This window comes from Cloeon dipterum, chromosome X (assembly GCF_949628265.1).
Source record: "Cloeon dipterum chromosome X, ieCloDipt1.1, whole genome shotgun sequence".
NCBI classification, from domain to species: Eukaryota; Metazoa; Arthropoda; class Insecta; order Ephemeroptera; family Baetidae; genus Cloeon; species Cloeon dipterum.
Window position 1 is genome coordinate 2,175,445 of NC_088790.1, and position 27,503 is coordinate 2,202,947.

At 40.0% G+C, this 27,503-nt stretch overlaps 4 protein-coding genes across 5 annotated transcripts; all 4 read left to right on the forward strand.

The window, feature by feature from the left end:
• Positions 1–288: 288 nt before the first annotated feature.
• LOC135945763 (uncharacterized) lies at positions 289–2,716 on the forward strand. Its single transcript, XM_065493626.1, has 5 exons — positions 289–445; positions 1,056–1,364; positions 1,417–1,553; positions 1,613–1,735; positions 2,310–2,716. Exons 2-5 carry the CDS (start codon positions 1,061–1,063, stop codon positions 2,457–2,459), a joined length of 714 nt encoding a protein of 237 aa, XP_065349698.1. The 5' UTR covers positions 289–445; positions 1,056–1,060; the 3' UTR covers positions 2,460–2,716.
• Positions 2,717–2,923: 207 nt separating this feature from the next.
• LOC135946610 (protein TFG-like) lies at positions 2,924–6,191 on the forward strand. Its single transcript, XM_065494901.1, has 6 exons — positions 2,924–3,114; positions 3,209–3,350; positions 4,033–4,386; positions 4,442–4,633; positions 4,690–4,852; positions 5,770–6,191. The coding sequence occupies exons 1-6, from the start codon at positions 3,085–3,087 to the stop codon at positions 6,023–6,025; spliced, it is 1,137 nt and encodes a 378-aa protein (XP_065350973.1). The 5' UTR covers positions 2,924–3,084; the 3' UTR covers positions 6,026–6,191.
• A 1,928-nt stretch (positions 6,192–8,119) lies between these two features.
• Positions 8,120–15,933, forward strand: LOC135946608 (urea transporter 2-like). 2 transcript variants are annotated; one of them, XM_065494898.1, is made up of 9 exons: positions 8,817–8,923; positions 10,542–10,771; positions 11,881–12,000; positions 12,067–12,221; positions 12,959–13,130; positions 13,289–13,354; positions 13,713–13,860; positions 13,922–14,106; positions 15,429–15,933. In XM_065494898.1, exons 1-9 carry the CDS (start codon positions 8,893–8,895, stop codon positions 15,624–15,626), a joined length of 1,305 nt encoding a protein of 434 aa, XP_065350970.1. In that variant the 5' UTR covers positions 8,817–8,892; the 3' UTR covers positions 15,627–15,933. The 2 variants fall into 2 exon arrangements, with proteins under 2 accessions (XP_065350971.1, XP_065350970.1); XM_065494899.1 differs by lacking the exons at positions 8,817–8,923; positions 13,289–13,354 and adding an exon at positions 8,120–8,282.
• An 86-nt stretch (positions 15,934–16,019) lies between these two features.
• Positions 16,020–19,890, forward strand: LOC135946607 (urea transporter 2-like). Its single transcript, XM_065494896.1, has 9 exons — positions 16,020–16,248; positions 17,216–17,327; positions 17,381–17,607; positions 18,006–18,125; positions 18,179–18,345; positions 18,483–18,714; positions 18,759–18,906; positions 18,957–19,141; positions 19,615–19,890. The coding sequence occupies exons 2-9, from the start codon at positions 17,294–17,296 to the stop codon at positions 19,852–19,854; spliced, it is 1,353 nt and encodes a 450-aa protein (XP_065350968.1). The 5' UTR covers positions 16,020–16,248; positions 17,216–17,293; the 3' UTR covers positions 19,855–19,890.
• Positions 19,891–27,503: the final 7,613 nt, after the last annotated feature.

A 27,503-nucleotide genomic window follows, 5' to 3' on the forward strand; every position in this document is an offset into this window, starting at 1 on the left:
TGTTGTATGTGTAATTATTAAAATCTCTCAATTAGTAAAGAAAAGTGAGAAAAAACGGAAAAAATACAAATTTTCATTTTCAAGGGGCACTCTCGGCGAGGAACGTAAAATTAACACATTATGATGCAACACAAAGAATCTTGTGTCACTTTCGCGGCTTTTCATCGTGGCGCTTCTTCCTTCTTCCCTCCCCCTCCCACCCCAGGCAGTCCAGGCTCCAGACTCCTTTCCCTCTTATCGCGCCTCGCGCGTTATAGCTTGAGAATTTTCTATTATTTCCTCTGACTGCTTACTGTGATTGTCTCACGTCTCACGATAGTTAGTGCTGGTCATTAACCTGATTTCGTGTGTTTCCGTTCTTCGTTTTCGATCACATTATTTATGTAAACCACCTTCGCTAGAGGTACATTCAGCTACAAATTCCGTCAACGACATCATACATCAGGTGTGTGCATAACATTATTCTTCTTCAATCGTGTAAGTACATATCTGCATTATATGTGTGAGTACATATCATACATATGTATCATACACAATTCTTTCGAAATTCTGGGATTTTTCAAGCTCAGTATGTAGGAGTGTGTATTTTTCGGTATTTTATGTACATGATCGAATGCATTGACCACCGATAATGTCGATGATGCACATTACATAATTAAAATGCATATATTTCACATTTCCACCGTTACTTATGTACATATGGTAGACTCAGCATTTTCGCCCAACTCACACTTCTCGCTAGGATAGGGCATTAACATTGTTTCTTCCCATCAGAGCGGACAGAGAGCGAGAAGTGTGAGTGATCGGAAAGCTTGAGTCCCCTCTATACATTACATACATTGTCATACTCTTGGATATTATGCATATCTACACCGACTATGTAATTTTACGAACTTAACCAAAATTCTAAAAATGCGGTTGACATTTAATCAAAGTCACATGATCCGAATTTCTTAGGATAATTACATATGAAAAAACATTGATAGTAAAAGTAAAAAATGAAGAATTTTTGTAATTGTGTATCTATAATTTATGTAGTTGAAAATTGATTGCAGGGACCATGAAGAAATCGTTGAAAGGAACGAATTTCGTAATCCCAGAGGACATGTTCAGCAAGTTCCTGAACCAATCAAAAGCCGAGGAGGAGAGCAAGGTCAAGGAAGAATCGAGTCAATTGAGTGACAGTACGGAGTCTGAGAGAGAAGAGCTGCAACAGTCGCCAATGAAGGCATTATTCCAGACGCCAGTGGCGCCAAAGAGAAAGGCCGCCGAAGCCTCCAAGATCGTCTTCTCGCGCGGCTCCGAAGAGCTCAAAACTCCCCACATGAAGAAAGCCATTCACGACAAAAACAAGCAAATCCACTGTAAATAAGTTTCGGGAATTATGAATAAATTAAAAAATATGATTTTTTGTAGCTGTTTTGGACGCTTTCCATGGAAAAGTGCAGAAGAAGGTCGCGTCCGACAGGAAAGCCGCCCTGACGAAGGCGTACAAATCCCTGGAGCCCCTCTGCAAGGAAATCAAGGAGGATTGCAAACTCATTGAGAAGCAGGTAGGCGACACAATGCAATTTCAGAGAGAATTTAATATTGAAATACATTATTTGTGCAGCAAAAACAAATTGGTGAAATGATGAAGTTGATGAAAGAGCACAACTCCATGGTTGAAACCATGAAGCAGAGGCAGCTGAAATACGTCACTGCGGTGCAGAAACTCGTGCTTGACGCAAAACAGGTGCGTCTCTCTTTCGTCAAATTTCAATGGATCCACTTTTTCTATTAATTTTTACTTCTTGTCTGCGTTGATAAATTTAAAGACCCTCAAAAATCACATTTTTTGAATGTTCTGATCGACTCGAAAGGGTCATAAAATTTAATGTTTGTAGCAAGATTTTTTTTTAATTGCATCAGTCTCAAATATATGTTTTTTTAAATCATTTTAATTATTTTTAAAGGATCAAATTTAGCAAACTTTCAAAAAATATTTTGATTTGAAAATATTAATAATTAATTATTGTTTCTATTAGTTCTACAACGCTACACCCTTAAAAATAAATACCAGAGTTGTCGCGAAAATATTTCCCCTTATTTTTAGTTAGATTTATTTGTTTATTCAATAGTTAATTAAATATAAATATATTCCTTTTTAGGGCAAATATATATGGGAAATATTAGATATATGCTACAAAATCTTGATCCTTTAAAAATAAATACCACAAAAATTTTATTACACTTTTTTCAAAATACAAATGTAATTAAAGAGATGCTCTATATTCTATATTCAGTAAAAAAATCATTGTTGTAATAAGGAGTTGGAGAGCCCAGACGCGAGTGCAGTGAAGGAGTACCCTGGCATGGCGGCTCAGCTGCAGGATGACATGGACAAGGCCATCAATCAGATGACTGCCGAAAATGCCAAATTCTTCATTGAGAAGTTCTGCAGTGCCATCGAGATGTAACAAACGATGAGCGCTGCTTTTTTTCAGTTTGGAAAATATATGTTTGAATATAAAGGGGTCAATGCGCGGGAAACTGTAAGGAAAGGATTCTAAGAACGTACTTTTCATTAGAATCCACGTTTATTGTACTGTAAAACCCATCAGAAAACAGTAATTTTTCTGAAACCTAATTTAATTTTCTCAAATTACGGAAATTATTGTAAAAGAAATTTAAAATGCACGCATAAATATAAAAAATGAGAATTTAAATACTAGGAGACGTTTCAGTTGATTAATTTGATCACTTAACTTCAAATTAACTCTGAAAATTAAAAAATTAAAAAGTTATGCTCACTATGGTAATTTTGCCAGTGCGGCGTTGCCGTTACCGTCAGTCGGTTATTGGTAGGTTAAACTTGTTTCCTCGGTAACCGGTTGTTGTAACTTGAACGTTGAATAAAACCGGTAATACGTTTTTATAGAATAATCGGTGCGTGGGATCATATGATCGAGGGGCAACACAAATTATACAACGAGCCGCGTACTCAGGCCGATTCACCCGTTTAATTCTCGGCCCTAATTTTCCTAATTTATTTTTCTTGGGAAAAACTACCACATACTCGATTTAGGTTGCTCTCTATTAGTCATGGATTTGTCAGGGAAACTGATTATCAAGGTGAGTGACACGACCGGCCTCTACTTCCTTAATCTTTTCTTTAGAGCAAGTTTTGTCTTGGGCACAACAAATTATTGGTCATTTAACGTTGCAGGCCCAACTGAACGATGATATTCGACGCATTCCAATTCACAACGATGCCATTACATACGACGAGCTGGTTTTGATGATGCAGCGAGTCTTCAGGGGCCAACTCGACAACACCGATGACATCACCATCAAATATAAAGACGAGGGTATGCTTCAGCTTGATTTTTTGCTACCCGACACAACATGTTGATCCCATAACGGCTCCAACAGACCCACTTTTTGATGATCTCGGTCCAAGAGAAATTTAGTTAAATTCTTCTGCCCCTGATTTTATTGTTTGTAAAAATATTATTTTCAACGTTTTTTGGTAATTCATCAATGGGAAACAACTATAAACATAATATTTAAGTCTATATTGTTCTATTTTTGAAACTTAATTAATTCGTCATTAACATGAAAATAGATTTGAAGCGCATAATCAATAATAATTAATTATTTGTCTGTTGGTGCTTTAAATTTTATTTCGTTCTTCAAAATAATCAAATCCCGCGTTTCCCAAGTAAAAATGAACGATTTTATCGCGCTTTTCTTCCCGTGCCACTTCTTTTTTCGGGTAACCATAAATCTTGCTGATTCTAAAATAAACTCCAATTTTTTTCGATTTTCCCGCATTCTTTGACACGTTTGCCATGCCTTCTTTTGCAAATTGACCGAGTTACCACGCCCCCATTACTCAGGTTGTCTAAATTCTTTCTTACACATATCTAGCTTTACAACGCGTGCCAAACCTTCTTTTTTAAAATTTTCTGTTCAACCACGCCCTCATTTCAAATTTCCCGCGATTTCGTGGTACTCATTTTATATATCTAACTAATTATTATCTTTCAGATGGGGACTTGATAACCATCTTCGACAGTTCGGACCTGGCCTTCGCGATCCAGTACAGCCGCACCCTGAAACTGACCCTTTTGGTGCCTGGCAAGAGCACCGACCTGCCCAGCCAGGGCGGCGCCAAGGTGGAGGGAGTGCGGCGCGAACTGCGGCTGCTCCGCGACCGCATCAACGTCCTGCTCGACTCGCTTTCCGACCTGAGGGTCAGCGGTGCGTCTCCCAGGGTTGGCGAAACGGCCAAGGGCTCCAGCCAGGAGGAATCAGTCGAAGAGTCTGCCACCCCCGTCGCTCCCAAGGAGTTTGACCCCTTGCAGGAGCAACAAAACCAGACCCCGGCCGCGCCGGAGGAAGGTAATACATAATTTCCTTGGGTCTCTGAACAGATTACTCAGGTGAAAAGTTTCAGTAAGCGCCCCTGAGAGGCCAGGTCCGCCTGCTGACGCGCCAGCTGCGCCTCCGACCAGCCAAAGTGGCTACCCGACGCCTTCTTATCCAGCGCCTGAAGCTCCTCCTGCAGCCCATTACCCGCCGACCCCGCAGCCGGCGCCACCGCAGCAGCAGCAGCCTCCCCACTCGACTGCTCCACAAATGCCTTCAGGTTTTAATTTATTTTAATTAGTTATGAATTTGGAATTCATTAGTGTGTTCTTCCAGGTTATCCCCAGTACATGCAGTGGCCGCAGCAGCCGCGTTACCCTACTCCGCCCACCTCGGCGGCTGGACAGCCTCCTCGGTTTGGAGTGCCTCCCGCTCAGGTTTCGCCTGCACCCATGAACCCACAACCTCAGCCACCGTCATCGTACCAACCTCAATCAGGGTAGGTCGAGACTCAAGATGGTCTGCACGTGAAAAGTGACCAAAATCTTCACTTAAGCGTCGATTTTGGGGGCGTTGGCGGCCGCAGCCGCAGGCGGGGACGGCAATTGGGCTTAAAAGACGCAGAATTTCACGGCAAACCTGATAAACTTTGGTTTTCTTTCGTACGACCGATAGGAGTCGTGTTAATAATTTTTAAAGTCGAAAAAAATGTGATTTGTGACACTTGCCAACTTTGGTTTTTGGGACCCAGGTAGGGCCCTATGGGCTGGATAGCGTCGATTTAAGCACCACTCGACGCCCCTCTGTAAAACGCGTCCGGCTGTGTGCGGTTTTTGAAAATCTAATCATTTTTCGAATTTTTATGAATTCTTTTCGGCCGAATTTTCGAAAAAGTCAAAATTTTAATTGATTTCCGCCGGCTATATCTTCGGTGCAGCAGGGCAAAAATTCAAAAATGGCTCCTCAATTGACGTGAAATTTATTTGGGATCAATTTAAGACCAAATACGAGCCGATCTCATCAAAATCCTTGGATAAGATAGATTTTGAAGTTTGAAAAACGTGTTTTTTGCATTTTCTATAAAAATAGCATAGGAAATCGCTTTTTTCCCCAAACGGAGGAAACTTGTTAGAGTTTTACGAGCTCTATCGCACTCAATGACCTCAGGGTACCCGTGACCTGAGATCCTCTCCCAAGCCGGTTTTTATTGATTTTTCACTAATTTAGAGCACTTGGCGATACTCAGTGACGATTTTTCACCCTCGCCTGTCACCGACCTTTCTCAGGTCACGCAATCTGAGAAATTTTTCCGACTCCTGACTTTGGGTCGATTTCGGCTTTGACAGACACTTACCCAAAGGGCCCTTTCCACTTGTTTATTAAAAGTAACCTTATGTTCCTTTCTTTTCTTTGCAGCTATCCAGGGCAGCAGGGTCCGCAGGCAGGAGCCCCTTACGGCGGCGCTGCCCCTCGTCCTGCGTACATGGACTATCCGCAAGGAATTCCTTCGTCGCCGGGCGCTCCGCCCGCGGGAGGACCTCCCCGAGGCGCGATGTATCCGCATCCGCCCGCAGCCCAGGGTCAAGGCCAGCCGCAGGCGCCAGTCAACCCTTACAGCAAAGCGCCCCAGCCTCAGCAGAACCCGTACGCCCCCCAGCCGCGCTTTTCCTAAACTGCTCTTCCAACTAGCATTTCTAACTTGTATTCCAAAGAAGATAATTAAATTGAGTTTGCTTCAGTGCCAGCCTCTTAATTATAGGTGCTCTCACTTCTCTTAACCATGTGCAGCTCTTTCAAATTGGTTTCTGTACCAAATAAAATTCATTCTCATTATATTATCCATCCTTTGCCTCATTCAAACCACCTATTTTCTGACTAAATAAGTAATGTATTGAAATTGGAGTTCTCAGTTGCGAGATTTAGGCGGCAGCTGGCGTTTGATAGTGCTTTACAGAAGAAATTTTTGACCATTTTTTCCGGCAGCTGGCTGAGACCTCTAATTAAAATGAAATTAATACTCACTTGGCTATAGTAAAACACGCCACGTGCCCGGTCTATTTTCACAATAGAGTATTTTTACTGACAGCAACAACTATGCTTTCTTATCTTAAAATGAAATTTTAAGACTACAAAGTGATGGTCAGTGTCACGTTCTACTCCTGTCCTTGGCACGAGTCGGACAGCAATTCCCAATTTTTGGATTTTAATGTAGTTTAGAAATTGTGTTTAGAAGAACGCACAAATTAACGCAAGAAGACAAAAATAAAATATTTTTCGAATACTGAAAATTATAAGAATTGTTATATGCATATTATGCAGTTCATCGATACAATTTGTTTCAATCAAAAAGGACCTTGTTACAGTAAAAATTAAAACTTTTCAAATTTTCTCCAAATTGACCAGCACTGGACCATTTTTTCTTGGCAAATTTCAGTTGCTCGCTCGTCGGGACCTGTCCATAAGCGTAGTATGAAATGAAACCTTTCAGGGAAACTCTTTGTTGGGAAGTTAAATAGGGTTTCAAATTAGGGGACAGTGCTCACCATTTTAAAAGCATGCTAATCTTGCAGCCACTGCTCAAAAATGTAAACTTCTACTTTAAATAAATCATTTATTTATTTTGCTTATAAATACGGGAATTTCTCTCGGTTGTTCAAAGTTAAACCTCTGCGAACAAAGAGAAAGTAATTTTTCTTGATTTTTCAACATTCTCGCAAATTGTTGCAATTTAAAAAACCCTGCTGCTTTTTATAAAAACTAAATGGAAATTTTGGCTTTTGCAAAATTAAAAATTTTAGGCTTTTTAAAAATGAAAAGAAATCGCAACTTTTGCAAAATTAATATTACAGGCTTTTTGTATTTTTTTAAATCCCCATTCCCCAGGCTTTTATAAATTTATAATTATAAATCGTTATATATTTACAAAAAAATATGCCCTACAACAAAGATTCCTGGCAACTTAAAAATAATCCTTGTAATTATTTTGAAAAATAGAATGAAAATATTGTATTTACAAATTAAAAAAATGTATAGCGTTTTTAATGATATAAAAATCTCAGGCTTTTGCTAAAAAAATCACCGGCTCTTTTTTAATAGTTAAAAACAAATATTTATAACTTTAGAAAAATTTGAATGTAAATTGTGCAAAATCATTATTAACAAAATCCTGGCCGTTTTATACAAAATATGTGTTAGTTTTGTGAAAAGTTCCAGTTTTTGTGAAAATATGTTTAAAATTTAATCAGCTTTCAGATTCCTCCAGAATTTTTGCTCAACCACTCAACTGAAAGCCAACTTTGTACCCCTAATCTAATCCTGTAAATAAATCATATCAGCAAAAATTGAGTCAGCCTAGATTACAATTTAAAAATTTTCATCTCTGAACAATTAAAAAACGTATAGAAAAATCCGAGTCCTGATTCATTTTACACGCCATAAAAATGTAAGTACTCTCCAGTGCACACGTGAGAACGTATGTATGAAAAATTGCGGGAAATCTATTGTTCACCATGCAGCAAAAATGAAGCAATGAAAAAAAGCGTTTCCCCAGAGTGTTGTCTCGAGGGAGTTAAGTGCGAACGCGAATGCAGGACAAAAGCCCCTTTATTATTATTACTTCCAGCGCCGTTGCACATACAACAATCTGTTAGGCAAGGAGGAACAAGGATCCCTGCGGCGAAAAGCCATTGCAACGAGAGCGAGCGAGCGGGCGAGCGAGCGCTGGAGAGAAAAAAGCGCGCCCCCACCCCACCCCTGATCGGCGAGCGCGAGCGAGCAGAGGCAAAAACGACGAGAAGCCCGTCGCATCTGCACATCCACGCCGCATCTTTCCCGGAAAATCATGGGCGAATCGCCGGAAAAGAAGGAGGCAGCGGAGAAGCAGCAGCCAGAGGTCAACATCGAGATGGAGCAAACCGCCACCGAGGAAGGTCAGTGCCGAAAAAATTAAATCAGGGCTGAAATTGTGGATTTTCGTTCGGGACGACCGTTAGAGAATTAAAAATAAATTATTGCACTTGCTCCTCGGAGGCAGAGACAGCATTTAATTTCAACACACTCTTGCAAAACCTGTTTCGATTTAAATGCAAATGCAAATCAGTTGCTGAAACACTCACATACAGGAGCAAAATATTAAAATTCTACAAAGAAAAATGTCTTAAAATTGTACATTTAGGCACAGGGGTGTAATTAAACGGTTTTTACAATTTCACTCTATTTTATTTTTAGTATAGAGATAGATAACATATTTTTTTAAAAAATAATCAAACAGTTAAATTTACAAATTAAATTATATAGAAAAAACCACCCCTAATTTTGGCTGATTTACATTTCCCTAATATTTCCCATTAAATCCTCGATCGGTGGCGGTTTGAATTTCTGCTTTATTTCGGCCAGCTGCACCCCTAGCGAGCGGCTCGCAAGGGGGAGGAAGTGGCGCTGGGGGAGGGTGGCTTGGGATCCGTTAAAAAACAGCCAAAGCGGGCCGTTCGAGTCCGCTTTTACCTCGTCTCTCGTTTTTAAAGCCGAATTTGCCGAGAAATGGGCGCCACCGAGGAGAAAAATGACGAGGGTGAGTGTTTTCGTTGGAATATCAGTCGGAATTTTCGAAACCAGCACACGGGAACTCAGGGACGCGCGGCTTTGTTTTCGTTTTTCGCGTCAGACGCGGCGGCTCTTGCTGTTTGTTGCTGCCGCTTTGTTGACGCGCCGCGCGTCTCTTTCGCCGCCTCTAACCTTAAAACCCTCCTTTAAAACCCTCTATTCATCCCAATATCCTGCCTTTTATTCGGAATTGTGTGTAAGCGAGCATATAATATACCTGCTAGCGTGCACAAAATAGTCAATAAAACATAAACACTATTTAAAAAAAAAATGACTTAAATTCTCGATTGTTATTTTGTTTTCCGAGCACGGAATTATTTGTACGTACAGAGAGGTAGAAATTTTCTTGCAAATCGATATCGACAAAATAACAAACACATACATTTTAAATGAACTCGTTTAGTTGTCAGTGCTTGTTGTAGAAGCATTTGTTACACGAGACACTTGACATCTCGTAAAAACAACTCACGCAGTGCTCATATTTGCAATTCCAGCAATTTGTAATTTTCTTATCAAACTATTTGTTTCTAAGCTGTATTGCAATAAAAACTAGGCCCTTTGTTTTTAGTCAATTTGTTATTTAATTATTCAATATGCGTAATTTGGGTAATTTGCTAAAATTTTATTTTTAATGAAAAAATGTTTCCTACGCTTTTTAGATGTATATGATTAACTATTTAAATAAAAACCAATGAAGAAGAATTAAGCAAAATGATAAGGTCTCGGCTAAAAAGTTCAATTTTTGCCAACATTGGAATCGCCAAATCTCGGGTTCCAATCATTAGAATTGCAAAAACTGCATACCGTTCGACTCATCTCAACCTCCCCTAAGTATACAAAGGCTTTTTGGGTTGATTTTTTCAATTTAAGAGGAATGTGATCACTGAATAAATTCGTGAAAGTGCAAAGTGGAGCGATTTTTCTCGTATCTTTGATACACGGCGTGGAAGGGGGATGAGGGTTGATCACCCGTAACACATTTTGGCTATCTAGGGTTGGTTGAGACGAGTTGAATGGTGGGCAGTTTTTGCAATTCTGATGGTTACAACCCGAGATTTGGCGCTCGTAATAATACAAAAAAAAATAAAAAAATCATTTTTTGCCAACAGTCTGATCGCTAAATCTCGGGTTATAATTATCAGAATTGCAAAAAGTGCACACCGTTCGACTTCTCTCAACCTCCCCTAGATAACCAATGGAATTTGGGACGGATTTTTTCAATATACGAGGGTTTTGATCGATGAAGAAGTTTGGGAAAGTGCAAAGCGACGTGATTTTTCTCGTTACTATAATGCATGTGGCGGAAGGGGAATGAGAGTTGCTCATCCTCAAATTCCATTGACTATCTAGGGTAAATCATGAAGAATCGAACGGTGTTCATTTTTTGCAATTCTGACGCTTAGAATTCGAGATTTGGTACTGACAATATTGGTAAAAATGTAAAATTGTTTTACACTCGGGAAAAAAATCATCCCTTTTTTTTATCAAAATCCTTTAATTTACAAATCAAACAAAATAATCTTTAAAAATTATAATTCCTAAAAAATAAAAGCACATTTATTGGAAAATGAATTTTCGAATTTCAGCGAGCGTGCCTCTGTCGAGCGAGGAGCCTGCGAAGAAGGAGGCGTCGAGCACGACCAAGTGCAGGGTGGTCGGGGTGCTCGGCAGCTTCAAGTGGCTGTCGCTTTGCGGCGATGCCCCCCTCATCACCGAGAAGATGGACCACGCCGTCGAAGAGTCCAAGACCAGGGTCCGGCGCGCCTTCAGCTACCTGCTGCACTTCCTCGACATCACCGGAAGGAACTTTGGACAGGTGCGCAAACAACACACGCCTTTCATCCTCCGCTAATTTATTCAAATGCGTGGGAAACTCACATTTAACACGCATTACAATGCTTATTCCTTCCCCTTTATTTGTTTTATATATAACCGTTTTATTCGTTTGAATGTTTTAAAAATGGGGGCAGGGGGCAGTGCGAAAAAGCGATGTTTTGAGGAAATTAATCGGCAGAAGAGAATTATTTTATTTTTCCTTAAAACGAAAAATTCTCGATTTCAACGAGGGAGCCATTCTTTTATTTATTTTTCATAATCGAAAATCACGTCCACCGGATTTTTTTGTGAAAAGCGACCAATCAAAGACGATGCAACTGCGGGAATTTTGAAAATGGGGAGGCGTTCAACGGAAAATTACTAAAGGATAGGTGTGGCACGTGTTGAAATGCGCGGGAAACCATACATTTTGATGTTGTAACCGAAGTAGTCTCATGCTAATTTTGAATAAAGGGTGTGGTTCAACAGAAAATGAAGAAAAGAAGGCGTGGTATTTGTCGCAAAGCGCGGGTAAACTAAGAAATGTGCAGTTTTTTTCTTCAAAATCGCGGCAATTTTGAAATTGAGGCGTAATTTCCCACACAATTTTTATAAGTGGGCGTGGCACGTGTTGCAAAGTGCGGGAAAATCGTATAATTTGCAGTTCTGTACTAAAAATCGCAGGAATTTTAAATGGAGGGGTGTTTTACCTGAAATTTGAGATAGTTAAGCGTAGTAAAAAGCGCGGGAAGATCGAAAAATGCAACGATATTACTGAAAACTTGAAAGAATTTCAAAACGGAGGCGTGGTTTCACGAAAAAATAATAAGGAAGGCGTGGCTCACGTGTCGCAGAGTGCAGAAAATCGTAAAATTTGCAGTATTATACTGAAAAATTGCTTGGATTTTGAAATGAGGCGTGGTTACCGATAAAATCAACAAAAGGAGGTGTAACACGTTTTGCAAAGCGCGGGAAAATCGTACAATCTGACTTTTTACAAAGTTTTTCAAATAAAAATCTCTAATAAAAATGATTAATTTTTTAAATGAATGGATAAAAATGCTTCCAAACTCAAAGAGAATATTTAATCGATTTTGCTAAAATTCACAGATCTGCTTTGCCAACAACCCGATCTCTGGCTTTCTGATTTTGGCGGGTCTGGCCGTCGGAAACCTCACGGTTGCGATTTGCGGACTCATCGCCTCAACTGTTGGCATACTTTTCTCTATGGTAAGAAATTCCCTGGTCCTTTTTTTAATCAAACTGACACGAATTTGTTTCATTTGGTTATTGTAGCTGATGAAACAGCCGTGCAGCTCGATCCGCGCCGGCCTCTGCTGCTACAACGCCGCGCTGTTCGGCGCCGTGCTGCCCGCGCTCCTCCTCGGCCCCAATCCTGTCGCTGAGGAAGTCGAGGTCTTCATCGCCGTGCTCATCGGATCTGTTTTCACGTGAGAAAAATTTTGAAATGGAATAAACTGAAAAACGAGTTAAAGTAAAGGCGAAAATGGCCTGCGCAATTGATATGGGTTTGTTATTGCTATCGTCGGCAAGTGAAAAACACAAAAATTTATCAAACCAGAAAAAGGATTTACTGCGGTGTTTGGATTTACTGCGGTGTTTGTCTGTGATTGGTTGCACTAAAGCATAACTGAAATTTCGAAAGTGCGCAATGTTTTGAGAACGCGGCTGGAAAAGTACTCCACATTTATCTGTTTATATTATTTGCCATTTATTTGTCCAGCAATCAGTGACTGCCGGCCAGCGGGTGGCCTTTTTCCATTCTCTGCAGGCGTTTGTTCACAGTCAAGTAAAAACCGGCATGCGGCCACCTCATAACGAGAGAGAACCTATTAATCAAAATTTTAACTGTGCTTGTCATCATCCAATATAGTCTAAAATTTATTATATTCCCGTTATTACGTTTTAAAAGCAGCTGGAAATGCTAATAAATCGGGATTCACCTTTTCTAATTTTAAATAACGAGTTTCGCTTTTTAATTCAATGGCTAAAATCTTGACGAATTTGTAAAGCCCGTACCAATTTCCCGGAAAAGCAGTTTGAAAATTTAAGAAGCAAAACTTTTGAAAGATAGATAAATGAAAGCCCTTTTTTAAACAAAATGAATGCACCTCTATACTCCCGTAAAACCCAAATAAAAAAATTTTCCGCACTCATCTAATTTCAGGGTGATGATCACGGTGTCGGTGGCGAACAGCTTGTCATCCCTGAAGCCGGCCATCCCTCTGTTCACGCTGCCCTTCAACCTGGTCGCCCTGTTCGCCATCTTGGTGCTCAGGGTGCACCAGCCGCTGCAGCTCCCCGCAAAGGTTCCGCCTCCTGAGTTCGATTGGACACACGTACGTATTAATTTTTTTATTTGGTTTTGGAATTTAGCTCACCATCTTATTGTTCTTTCTTTCATTCTTTCAAAAATGCTTTAATTGGTGCTTGAAAACTAACAATGTGTGTAAATATGCGAATTTGTTTCTTTCGTGCTGCTTTTATGGACGCACAGCGCTTCTTCGGCGGCGGTTCGACCAGCAGTGGGGCCGGTACCGACACTGCCAGGCACTTAACTCAAGTAACTAATCATCTCTTTAAGATTTGGCATCGGATGAGTTAAAAATTCAATTATTAAAAATGATAATCGAAGGAAAACAAGTAAAAAATCCGAACTTGCAAGAGTTCAAATCAACTATATCATATTTTTCTACGCTTTTTAGGAAATATTTTTTCCAGATTATTTTTAGCCCATAAATTATTTTTCAGTTGCAACAGTTTTTCGTGTTTTTTTTAGTAAAAAAAGTTGTAAAACTTGAATTTCAGAGGCCTCGTCCTAGCTGTTATCTTTTCCACCTTTTCCTCTTTTCTTTTCCTCTTGTGGGTCACGTTGCATTGTATAGTATTTCTCGCTAAAAATCAATTGTGTTGCATTTCAGCTTGTGGAAGGCAGTTTCCTGGGCGCGGGCCAAGTGTTCGCCGTGCAGGACCTCTACTGCTCCGGACTGGTGCTCTTTGGACTGCTCATCTGCTCGCCTGTCCTCGCCGTCGCAGGATTTTTCGGATCTGTCGTTGGAACCTTCCTGGGTAATTATCCCCAGAAACTCTTAACTCACGATTTATTTCTTTGCTCAAAAATTGTTTACAGGTGCCGCCGTGAGCCCAAATCTGTGGAATGACGCGTACGCCGGCGTGCTGGGCTACAACGCTTTCCTGGCCTCGTGCGCCGTCTGCTTTTTCTACGTGCCGACCTGGCGCAGCGCACTCGTCGCCTTACTCAACGCTGCCCTCACCCTCTTCGTCCAGGTTGCTCTCGGATGGGCCTTCGCCGACGTAAGTGTTCTAAATAATTTATTCGTTTTTATAAAAAAAAAATGACGAATTTAGTGTCTAGAAATTATTATCAAAACCAATCGAACCAAATTTTATCAAAGTTGAAGAAAAACTGTTTTTTAAATCTAATTTGAAACAAATTAACTTTATAAAAACCTTCAAAAAATAGAAATTTTCTTTAAAACCTAACAATAAATATTGCACCATATTTTTTTAAATAAAATTTTTAATAATTTTCTTTTAAATAAAATCAAGTTGTTGCAAAATTGTTTAAGCAAATATGTGTTTTTATTTCGAAGTCACAATTCACAATATTAAAAAAAAATTGCAAAACACAAACTTTATGACTTTTTTGCGTCATTTACATCTCCAAATCTCGGGTCCTAACCATCAGAATTTAAAAAAACTACCCACTGTTAGACTCAACTACGCCTCCACTGATAAGCTGAAGGATTTTAGGGGCTGATTATCCTCCACCCCTTAATTTATACTGATCAACCCCCTTCAAAAAAGTTAAAAGTTAAAACTGAACTTTTGCATTAAAATTTAATTTATATCACTCTTCTTTAAAAATAAAATTAATTAGGGGGTGCTAATTTCCGGCGAGTTTTTGGAAATAATATTTACGTATCCTTAGTGGTACTTTTTTGCTTTTGAAATTGTAAGGGTTGAAAGGGGATGAGGAATAGTTAATCTTAAAACCCATCGGCTATCTAGGGTAGATTGATACGAAGCTAACGGTGGGTAGTTTTTACAATTCTTACCCTTAGAAATTTGAGATTAGGCGGAGGCAATATGTTAGCAAAAACGAAATTTTTGAATTATTAGCCAACATTCCAATCGCAAATACTCGGGTTTTACAAGTCAGAATTGCAAAATCTACACACCGTTCGACTTATCTCAACCTCCCCTAAATATCCAATGTAATTTGGGGTAGTTTTTTTCAATTTAAGAGGGTTTTGACTAGAAAATAAATTCGTGAAAATGTAAAGAGACGCGATTTTTTCGTGACTTTAACACATGGGGTGGAAGAGGGATGAGGGTTGGTCATCCTCAAAACCCTATGGCTATCTAGAGGAAATAGAGGAGAGTCGAGAGGTGTGCATTTTTTACAATTCTGATGGGTAGAATCCGAGATTTGGAGTCGCAAAAATGCCGAAAAAGTCGTCTTTTTAAATTTTTTTGGTGCAATTTCTCGAAAACAAAAATGAACACCAATCTTAAGCTCACACACGTCATGGGACATCGTTAAGCACATTGTTAAAAATTCCAAAATTTTACAAAAAAAAAAAAAATTAAAACTGGATTGAATAAATTTTCAGAGCGGGCTGCCAGTGCTGACGCTGCCGTTCGTGGCCGCGTCTCTGATCGTGCTGGGAATGACGGCCGAAAAGCAAGCCCTGCCACGCGCCGAGGCGCCGCTGACGTTCCCCGAGCAGCACCGCGCCAAGTGGCTGCAGGAGGCGCGCCGCGACAGCATCGAGTCAACCGACACCAACACCCACCCCACTCACCCTTGAAGAAAATCTCTTGAATTATGCAGGGAGAAAAGTTTAGTCTTATAAGCGAATCACAAAAATAAATAAAAAAGTAAGAATAGAAGCTGCCAAAGGAATGAAAGGCGTGGTTAATTTAGAAATGATGTACAAATCAAATAATATACACAAGTGTTTGCATGTTTGGTGTCAATTTTATGCCCGACCATTGTGACCATTTCTAATTTGTAATTTTGTACGACGGAATAGCACGAAAATGGAGATATTTTATAATAAGAGTATTATTGCTGTAGTACAAATAAAGAAAGCCCAGTATTTTCTTGTACCATAATTACGCGAAAGCTGTTTTCATTTACTCTGTTATTGATACGCGACTGATGCGAGACAAGGCAGGCAATAATTAAATGTGTGGCCGAGGCTTAGCGCCAGCAGAGAAGTTGAGCCTTTGAGCCCCGCACGTCTCCGCTCCTTTATTGTTTTTATCAGGAGAGAGAAAATCTGTCGCACGGAGCAGCATCCTCAAATTAATAAATTAGATAGTGTGTGTGCAGTCGTGATTCGGCGAGCAGCGGAACAGAAGCGCACTGATAAAACAAGACACAGCCTCGTTTTCCTCGCCACCAAATTTTCCTTTTGGATTTGAAAGGTATAAATTTTGTGCAAACAGTTAAGACTGGAGTCAAGCCTAAATTACACAGAAAATAATAATTTAAATCGGAAATGTGTTCCACGCCTGCCACTCTAGAAAAGTGTTTAAAATATCATCCCTGATGATTCCAAAGGGTCAAATTGGAAATATTCTGAAAGCTCTTGATTTTTCTTATCCAACGGTGTGCAGATCTTGCAAATCAAATCATTACAGATCCGTCAGGCGCATCGTTGAAGTGGCTATAGATATGGGATTTTATTGAAATCGTTTGCTCGTGGGATACCCTGACGCCAGGGTTCGATTTCTTACCTGGTCTGATGGTCATGTCTGACCTCAGGGTTGACCCTCAGCATGTTCCTAGGGTAAAAATCAATTTATCGTGCAATTTAAATTTTTCAAAATTTACCCTGAATTAAAAGATATTTGATTCTTAACCTTGACTCTTTGTTTTTCAAGAGGTTATAACTTCCTGAAAATTAAGACATGTTACACACAGTTAGGTCAAAATTTTATCCCACACACTGGTAAAAAATCAAAATAGTTAGTTCCCGAAATTCTCAAAATTTAATCTTTTACTTTTAAAATACTCAAAATTTTAACTTTCAAAATAAATTTCAGCGAATTTAAAAGTTGTTGCCCTTTTAAATAGGTATAACCTTTGGCACAAAGTTTGATGTTCTAGCTATACACTAGAACTCGAGAAAATCTCAATTTTGTAATTTTCCAAGATTTATTCACCCTGATTTTCCAATTGCGCTTAATTTTTTTCTTCTAAAACGAACTGAAGTTTGCATAGAAAAATGCTTTTGTTTCCTGATGTAACAGAGAGATAAAGTAGACAAAAAAATGCAGCAACCTTGGACGGACGGTATGCAGGTGGTAATTTTGGCCTAGAAAATGCAACAACTTTTATCTGCCTAGGCACGTGCACATGCATTTAGTCAAAATACATAAATTTTCGCAGGACGTTTGCCACCTTGAAACGTGTTGTGGAAAATAACATGCTCTAAAAAGTCCCTCAGTCAGGACTGGACCTTTCAAAATGCAGGTTTTCATGGAGATGTTCGACCGCAGCAGTGAGCCCCGACCAATTTCGACTGCAAACACTCGACTAACCAAGTTTTTGCAGACACGCCGAGTCAGTCGCACACTTTGGAGGTTGCAGGGGACGTTCAAGCGACGTCAAAGCTGCAAAAGGGTCGCTCAGGATGGGCCTCGGTGCTAGGGTTTTGCGGCCACTGCCCACTCACGCACCGATGGCTCGAGACGCATTTGGACAAAACGCAGTTCGTCTGGGCGAGGCTCACATTGCTGCTGCTCTTCTTCTTGGACATCACCGGCAGAAATATTGGCCAGGTGACCAAATTTCCAATTTTCCCAAATGGGAAAATCCTGAACTTTTCCAAAAGAATAAAAGATGCACACCATTCGATTTGTCTTGCTGAGCAGATTTCAAAAATTTTAAGACCTTTTGAAAAGTGTCGAAATTCCACTCGAATTTAATAAATCAAATTTTAAATATCCAAACCAAAGCTTGATTTTATGAAAAATATTTAGGAAAAGTTAAAACAAAAAGCAATAACATTTCTGCACGTGATTTTCCCAGTTGGAAAATTGTGGAAAATCCTGAATTTTTCAAAAATAAGCAAGTCATCAATTCAACTTATCATTCGATTCGTCTCGCTGAGCAGATTCTAAAAATGCACAATTAATTAAAATTCAACGACTTTTCAAGAAATAATAATAATTTTCAGATCATATTTTGCAACAATCCACTGTCAGGGTTGGTGATTTTCGTCGGGATGCTGATCGCGTCGCCGGATTTAGGTGCAGCGGCACTATTGAGCTCAACCATAAGCATCATCGTTGCCCTTGTAGGTTATTAATTTCAAACATTAATTTTTTTAAGTAATTTTTGTATTTGTAGGCGACAAAACACCCGAGAGAAGGCTTGACTTGCGGCGGCGCTGGCTTCAACGCGGTTCTTTTCGGCGTCGTAATGAAAGCGATCGTTTTGAACAGCAGCGAAGAAACGAATTCCTTCTCTGTTGTGGTTGTCACTTGGATCACGATTAGCATAGGAGCTGCAGTCACGTAAGATTTTATTAATTTTGGATTATAAAAAAATGACAATTTTGACCAAATCGATTATTTCCGTAAAAATTTTACAATTTTTTAAAAATTTAATTAATTCATTTTGCAGTCCATTTTGAAATAAAACAAATTTCTAGGGTGATTCTGACGAACGGCCTGGGCAGCTTGCTTGGCTCCGCGACGCCAGCGGTGCCGTGCCTGTCCCTGCCGTTCAACATGGTGGCCGTGGTGGCCACCCTGACGCTGACCTTCATCAACGAGCTGCCGCAAGGCCACGGGGACGAGCAGAGCGGCGTCAATTTCACGAGCGTCCCTTCGAACCACAGCGATGAGGAAATCGCGACCGACGACGAGATCGACTATGGCCTGGTCTGCCCATTCTTTTGTTTCGATTTAATTCTACGTTTGTGCAGCTCTTGCAGGGCAGTCTGCTGGGCTTGGGGCAAATCACGGCCATCAACGACCTCGCCTGCTCGGCCCTCGTCGTGCTCGCAATGATGCTTTTTTCCCCTCTGCTCGCCCTGTCTGCCTTTTCCGGCTCGCTCATCGCCACGTTTTTCGGTATTTCTCCAAGAAAGGATATTGCAATTCTCGTAACTGAACATTTTCAGCTTCACTCTTGAGCCCGTCGCTCATGGAATACGGTTACAACGGCTTGATGGGCTACAACGCCGTTCTCACAGCCTCCGCGATCATGTTCTTCCTGGTGCCGGGCTGGAAATCGGTGATAATCACCTTCATGTCCGTCGGTGCCACGTTGTTAGCGCAAATCGCCTTCATTTGGGCCTTCAGTGACGTGAGTAATAAACGGCAATTTTAAAAGAATATCCTTCAAACCAATATAAAAGAGTTAAAAAAGCCAATTACCGAAATTATTTTTAAAAATTTAAAAAAATCGATTTTTTGGGCATTTACACATATACAAATCTCGAGTTTAAACCATCAAAATTGCAAAAACTGCACATTTTTCGACTCGTCTAAACCTCTCCTAAATATCAAATGGAATTTGGGGTGGATTATTTTTATATAAGAAGGGTTTCAGTGAATAAATTTGTGAAAGTTCACAGCGTCGCGATTTTTCTCGTTACTTTAATACATGGGATGGAAGGGGGATGAGGGTTAGCCAATTTAAAAACCCTTTAGCTCTCTAGGGGAGGTTGAGACGAGTGCAATGATGGTTAGTTTGAGCTTATTTGATAATTAGAACCCGAGATCCAAAAACGCAAAAAGTCGAAAATTCATCTTTTCCGATTTCTTTTCAATTTTCAGATTTCACTTCCGTACTTCTCGCTGCCGTTTTTGGTGGTTAGTCTGGGGGTGTTGGGCTCGAGAGGCCCTCCGCGGCCGACGGTGCTCACCTTTCCCGAGCACCACATCGCCCAGTGGAAGGAAAGCGCGGTCTCGCTGTCGGCACCCAAGGCATCCCTCTCGCTTGTGTCCCTTTCGCAGCAATCTCTGCACTCGAGCACCCTCACCGAGTCCAGGTGGAGGCGCACCCCCTCCCTCTGATTGTCATATTGCAATTATTGTTGAAATAAAGCTTTACATAAAATTTTACCCTTAATTTAATTAATGAGGAAAAAGTTAAAAATAAAAAAAATCGAGAAATTTAGCAATTTACCTGACTTGAGAGGTAAACTGTTGCTTAATTACACAAAATAAACTACTTTTTTCAGTGAACAATGCAATCCAATTCACTATAATTATAATTAAATGGATATTAAAGAGGAGGAGTCTATAGGGAGGGTATACAGAACAGTTCAGCCAATGGGAACATTCGTCTCAAAAGACACGCAGCTGTGTATTATTGATCGGAAACTACATACCAGATGAAAATTAACTGGCCAGCAATTTAGGGCTCTAGCAATTAAGAGATCCATTAAATTTAATGCTTGTTGAAATTAGCGCAGTTAAAATTCAGAATTTGCCAAATTTATCACAAAATTAAATTGCGGTTCAATTCAATTCATTTATTTGACTTTTAGCATGGTAATACATTCAGGTGAAGAGCTCACAACATATTCCATCCAATTGCAAGTTACAAACACAATACACAACAGAAAAATAATAACCCGACAGCAACATCATAAGTTTGTGACAAAAGAGAAATACTCTTAGGAAGAGTAAAATGTGTGTTTACATTGGAAATCTTTCAAAGCCCTATCCCTCTATCCAGTTTTCGAATTTTCATTCTAAATTGTGAAATAAATAATCGCAATTTTACAAGGGAAATAGTAAAATCACCGTTTTCTTAATTTTCAGAAAATGTTTTTGAATAAAATATAGATTCTTCTGAATTTTTAGTTCAGATCGTGAAGAAAAAAAATCAGCACACTTTTCGGCAGATGCTGGCACCGAATATAAATTTCGGGGTCGAGCGTGGGGTGTGGTTCTGCGGATGACAGAAAGCCAGCCTCTCTTGCTCCACCGCGCTACAAAAGCCGAAATGCCACTTGCAGACCTCGCAATGGAAATTGATTTTCAGCCTCCGCGTGTGCCTGCCCGCAAAGCACTAAAACGCGCTCCCTTTCAAAGAACTGCACGCTAAACAATATCTAACAAGGAAAATAATTTTTCTTTCTACTGTCCTAAAAGGCTTGAATTTAAAAATTTAAAAACTCCTGGAAAAAATTCGTCTCCTAACATTTCCCGGTAATTTAAACAGCTAGAAAGTTAGGTCATAGTAAAAATGTAAATCTACAAAAATCCGTTGCATTTCTGCACGCGATTTCCAATATCAATTTTCGGTTGGAAAATTTTGGAAAATTCCTTAACTTCAGCAAAATATGAAAATGGCACATCATTCGATCTGTCTCGCAAAGCTGATTCCAAACATGCAAAATATGTTGAAATCGGATCCCTTTGATGTTTTCCTCTCCTCAATTTCCCTGAAAAGCCATTTGAAAAAAATCTTGAACTTTCCCAAAAGTATTTTCACATCATTTGATTCGTCTCGCTGAGCAGATCCCAGAAATTTAAATATTTTTGAAATCCGATTGATTAACAAAACATAAACTATGAGAAGAAATCATTTTCAAATAATTTTACTTTAAAAAACCTATTATTATTATTATTATTATTATTTACTGCGAATAAATAGTGCTTGGAAGATAGCACGTAGATGTGTGTATTTTTGCATTATTTGCTCTTGGTCAGCAGCTTATTATTTATGGAGCAATCGATGAATAAAATGCAAAGTTGAGTTTGGGCGAGCACACGTGTCGGCTGAGAGTGAGTAGCAGTTGAAGAGCGGCCGGCGCCACGTGAACAGCCACGTGCCCGGCCGGCCGACCGGCCAGATTTGCGAGGGGAGGCTTCAAACCAGAGTAAAGTTGACAGCATCGCCGCCCGCGGCCACTGCAACCAGTTCACACAGCGAATCACAAAAGGCCAAAAGCTAATTTCCTATAATACATATAGTCTCTGTATATATATCGAAACAGCTTTCAGTTGAATTTAAAACGGAAGATTTTTTCTGAATAGTCCATATTTTTGTGATTTTTTATTCTATTCCTAGGAATTAGATTTTAAGGGAAAATAGTCTCAGTTTTTTCCGTCAAACTCATCCCTGAAAAAATCAAAATTATAAAAATGTTTTGGCATTTTGGCGATTCACGCATAAAATTGAAATTGATCCTTAGGGACGAAAGTTTTTTCATAAACAGCAAACATGAGACAATTGAAAACGTGGAAAGGAGGTAAAATGCGACCTTAATATTTCAACACCTGTTCAAGTTCAGTGCTGTAACTATCAGCTTTGAAACAGCGTGTGACCATGCAAAAGCGTGTTTGCGATAAGAAAAGCCTGTATTTTTCTATTTTCATATTTTTTATGTCTAATTTAACGCTTTGTGACAGTGTATTGATTATTTTTTAATTTTTGGCATCCCCCAAACTAATTATCAATCCTTCATCCAATTAAATTATTTTCATTCAATTCAGTTTTTTTTTAAGAAATATATTTATTTTGAAAGCTACAGAAGTCCAGGAGAAGCTCCGGAGAATTAACGGCTGGTGCTTATTCTGCTACACAAGGCAGTACAATTTTAGTTCATTAGTGTGCAAATTACATTCACTTTATTTGACTTTCAGCGTGGTATTAATATAAATTTAACCAAACGCAGCAAAATTGAATGGTTTACCGACTCCTTGGCACGCGCAGGACCACTGCCGGTCCGGAAACTGAATTTCAGAATTTTCGCGCAAATAGAGAATTAAAATTATTTTTTTAACATTTTTCAGCTTATTTGCGACGCGCAACGATCCAAAATGGTTTTATTTTTATTAAAATTGGCCATTCTTCCAATCGTCGACCACGACCCCTCATCGGACAGGTCTCGGACGAGGCTTCGACTTGGCATACCCTGCTGACCTTTTTCAGGGTACCGCGACCTGAGATCCTCTCCCAAGCCGGTTTTCAATGCTTTTCAATTAATTATTCGAGCACATTTGGCGATACTCGGCGACGATTTTTCGTCCTTATCTTTTACTGACCTTCCTCAGGTTGTGTGACCTGAGTTCGGGACTGTTTTTTATGTTTAGCTGGCCTTTTTGGTCAATTTCGCGGCCTCGACGAACAGTTGCCACTTGTTTTGGTGTACAAGTCGACTCTTTTGACTTTCGTTTTAGAAAATTATGGAGATGAAAACGTGCAGCTCATAATCCACGGTCGATAATGAGGTGTGAAACATTTCGGGACGTGCGCATAAATAGCTTATTTGTCAGACGCGATTGTTGGTTGCTCTCTGAAAGTGACGCCGTGGCAATAAATAGCAGGCGGGCGCCGCGCGGCGGCTCCAGCGCACCCCTCGCCCGTCGTAGGGGATGGGGCATGGGGCATGGGGGAGGCTTGTGTTTGTCGGCGCACGCTGTCTCTTCCGTGTAATTTGTCGTGTAATGAGTGGTTACCGCGTCAACTGATGATCCGGCCACTTATCCTTCCTTCCTTTTGATGACTGGAGTTTTAATTTCGACTTTAAATTACAGAGTACGACTACTTTCTCACGGCATTATATCAGGATTTTATTTTGCCTTTGATCAATTATTGCGTCGTTTAAAGTATTAAAATACTAATAATTTCAAATAAATTTACTTGAAAAAATCGTGCAAAATATCCAAAATTTAATTCAGAGAAGAATTTGTTTAAACAAAAAAGAAAGTTTTGTTCCCACGAACCACAACATTCTTTCCGGTTGACCCCTTTAAATCAGGATTTCAATAAAATGTGTCGGGTTTTTTTTATCAAGCCGAGTGCTTCTTTTATTCTAAATTTATGCGACTTTAATCAGATCGAATTGAAATAGAAATAAAAGCGTATGTCCGCAATGAAGACACGCGGCGGCGTGTCTAATGAGGTGGAAAGGTGATTTTCCACGTCACCGAGTCGCGGCCGCGCCCCCGAAACCGCGGCAATATAGAACTGCGCGCGTTCTCACGCGACCGCAGATACCCTCGTACGGCGCACAATGGACACAATGCATGTTCTCTCGCGTTTGCAGCCGAAACACACGTATTCTTTGTATATCTCTGTGTTTGCCGGCACACGCGCAGAACTAATTGCCAAGGCAAACACTCACAGGGTGGCTTTATAGATTTATTGGTTTGAGGGTTTTTTATATTTATTTGGTCTCTAAATAAATAAAACTGGTCATATATCTGCATTGAAAACGTGTTCTTCAATTTTCAATAATCAAACAGGGGTCTTTCAATTCAATTTTTTCTAATTTTCACCAAAATTTCCAGCGCTTGACCACATTTTCTTGGCAAATTCCGATTCCTCTCGTCGAGATCCGTCCAACAGCGTTTTAGGGAAACTCTTTGTTGTGAAATAAAATCAGATTTCAAGTAAGGAGACAGTTTTAGTAATGTTCTGCAGAATGGAATTTTTTAATTTGTGGCCCGATTTTAGTGACTTCTGACCAACGAATTTGGTCAACAAAGTTTAATTTTCCTCTCTCACCCAACAGGAGAATATTTCGTTTTTGTTTATCGATTTTTTCATCAACGCCTAATTTATTTATGGAGGGCGAGAACATGAGAAGAACATTTTTGGCATTTTTGGGAGGCTTCATAAAATACACGCGAAGAACTCCCAAAAATTTAAGGATTGCCTGCTGAGAGTTTGTAAAAATATTTCTTGCATCCGGGTTATTCATGTTAATTTTAATAAAGCGTCAAGGGGAGAAAAGCCAAAAAAATATAAAAATTTCTTGAGGAATCCATTCAGTTTCTGGCTTCCACTTCAAGCTGCGCAGCTCAAGAGGGATTTGTTCTCAACTATTGCATCAACGCACGATAAACTGACGAATATTTCAAGGTAATATCCTTAGTTTGAGTTCTAATTAGGAGTAATGGCAAATTGAATACGTGACACTCGTGAAACGACACGATATTCTTCACACGAAAGTAACAAAAAACGTGCACCACCCACGAATCTTTTGACTTATTTTTGTGAAAAGCAAAATAAATGTGAGCAGCACAAATCACTAAACTCAGACGAAGAAAGCCTAAGGCAGGGCGTCAAGGTCTCAGTTGGTGTTCCCTAAACGCGCATCTCTCCTACAACATAATATCTGGTGCGTTCGCTTGAATAGGAGGGCTGCAAACACGCTATTGTGCTCATTCCTTGAAAATACGCATATTATCCTGCAATTGTTTGACTTCTGCGGCGTAAAAAATTGGGTGTCAGCTAATATAGGAGGGGAAATCAGTCATTCTTCTGCAGTTGCAGAGTGAGCACGTCGAGCTCTCTTCTTTCCTCAAGTAAAAACTCACCCGGTGGCATCAGGAGAAATCCTTAAGGTATTCTTTTCAACAGCTAGCAAAGTTAAAATTGTGTTCTTCCTCGTGTTAATTCGTGTTCCCTATCAAATTTATTTTTTCTGTAAACCCGAGGTCTTGAAGATTAATAATTTGATGTCGTAGTGATAAACTAACTGAAAATAATTAATCTCCAGATGGCAGCGTTGATCAGGGCGAGCATCAGACAGCACCTCCGCCAAATCAAAGATGAAGAAGTCGAAAATCTAATGAACAGACTTAAAGAGATTGGAGTTCGCGATCTGGAAACTGCTCGTTTCGAAGGGGCAATCACCGAGGAAGACCTGAAAGGAGTGATCCCGGTTGTGTTGGCGAGAATTCTCCTCAGAAAATGGACAGCGGCAGAACCAAATAAAGAAGTCCCGGTGCAACAATTGCCCGTCAAAAGTCGGCATCTTGAGCCGCAACTGGATTTCGCCGATCCTGGTTTGCAGAGACTGCTCGCAATCATCACTGCAATGAAAACCACGGGCATCAAAGAGAAGCGGCAAATATTAAACGCTGCCTGCGAACAGATTTACCAGAAGCACGGTCTGGAAACCAATTTGCACATCGATTCGTGGGTGTTCGTGGCGAAACAGCTTGCAAACAAATACCCGACGTTGTTCGAAAACGTTGCCCATGCTGCAACTGCCATGAGCTCCCACATTTCTTACCTCATAGGAAAAGAAAAATGGGATTCCGAACCAAAACGCAAAAGGACGAAGGCTGAAACCGAAGCAAACGCCTACGGATGCAAACTCGTCGACTACAAAGATCTACCACCAGTAGAGCACACGCAAATAATTGTGGAAGAATTGCAGGAAGAGCACAAACTGGGCGCTGCCAATTGGAATGCGCCGCGCGTCGCACAGTTGATGGCTGAAATCTTCAAAACGATCCACCGCGATTTGAACGAAAGCAAACTGAGCGTTTCTAAGGCGAAGAAAAAGTATCCTTTTCTCTTCGAGCCGCAATTCATGCTGCAATACTTTGAAGAATTGACCGGCATTGCAGCCAACGACGCGTTCAACCGCTTTATGGAAAAGCACCTGATGTACGCATTCATGCACTTTTTCCGCCCACTCTCCCGTCCGCGGAACGAACTGATTGCGATGATCGCCATCGACAAGATGCGACTGATAGCCGAGAAAGCAGCAGACGGCGACACCAATAAGCAACCCCTATTGCTGGCGGTCCTACTGTTTGCACAGATGCAATTCCACGGCGGCGCTGATTTCGACGCCGGCTCGTTTATCTTGACAGCCAGGGTAAAGCAGGGCATTTTTTTAATTCCAATAATTCCTGACTGCCTCTTAAAAATGTTATAGAAATCGATGACCGACGAACAGATTAAGCAAGAGTTGAATCTTCCGGACACTCCTATTATTGTCGCTTTAGGTAAGTTTAAAATTTAGATTTTAAATTTTATTGTTTTGATCTTCTTAATTTAATTACAAAACAATTTCTTGAAAAGTGATCGGATTTCTGAAATCTACTCGGTGAGATGAATCGAATGATGTGCCACTTCCATACCTTTGCTAATCTTTGTGATTTTTATCGGAAAATACTCTGGGACAATCACGTCTAACAGTTTTTCGTAGAGCCCAATTTTTTCCAAGATAGTTTTCATAAATCTAGCTTTATAGTGTGACCATTTTCCGGTAAATACGGGTAAATTTTTAACACGGATTTTCCGGAAAATTGGAGAGAGAAAAATATTTATGTGATTTCAATAAATTTTACATTTTTAGAATCTGCTCAGCAAGACGATTCGAATGATAGCAACTTGCAAACGTTCACAAACGTTTGAGATTTGAGTTTTGTTTTTGTCTGAATAAGTGGTTTTTATAAAATCAACATTTATTTAGACTCTTTGCTGGAAATTTCGAACCTATTTTTAAAACTGCTTTTCCGGGAAATTTTGGAGAGGAAATCCCCCGGTGATCGGATTTCTATAAATTGAATAATTTTGGAATCGGCTTAGCGAGACGAATCTAATGATGCTTGAATTTCATACTTATGCAAAAGTTTTCAAAAAAAAAAAAAAAAATCGGCGGGAAAATCGCGTGCTCCAAATTTTTGGAAATCTTAAAATTGCAAATATCATCAGCTGACCAGAACCTTTTGAAACCAAAAATTCATGTTCTTATTCCACAGGCGTAAACTACATGATTGCAAAGAGGTTTGTCGTGTGCATCGAAGGACTGCCTGTCATGCGCGTGGATGGAATTTGCCAGGCCCTGAGCTGCTGCTTCGCCTCTTTCTACGTGTTCTCGCATCTTTGCTATCCACAAAACACATGCTTCCTTTGGGAATTCATCCAAAGGTCCTCATTTATTTTATTTGATTGTCACATA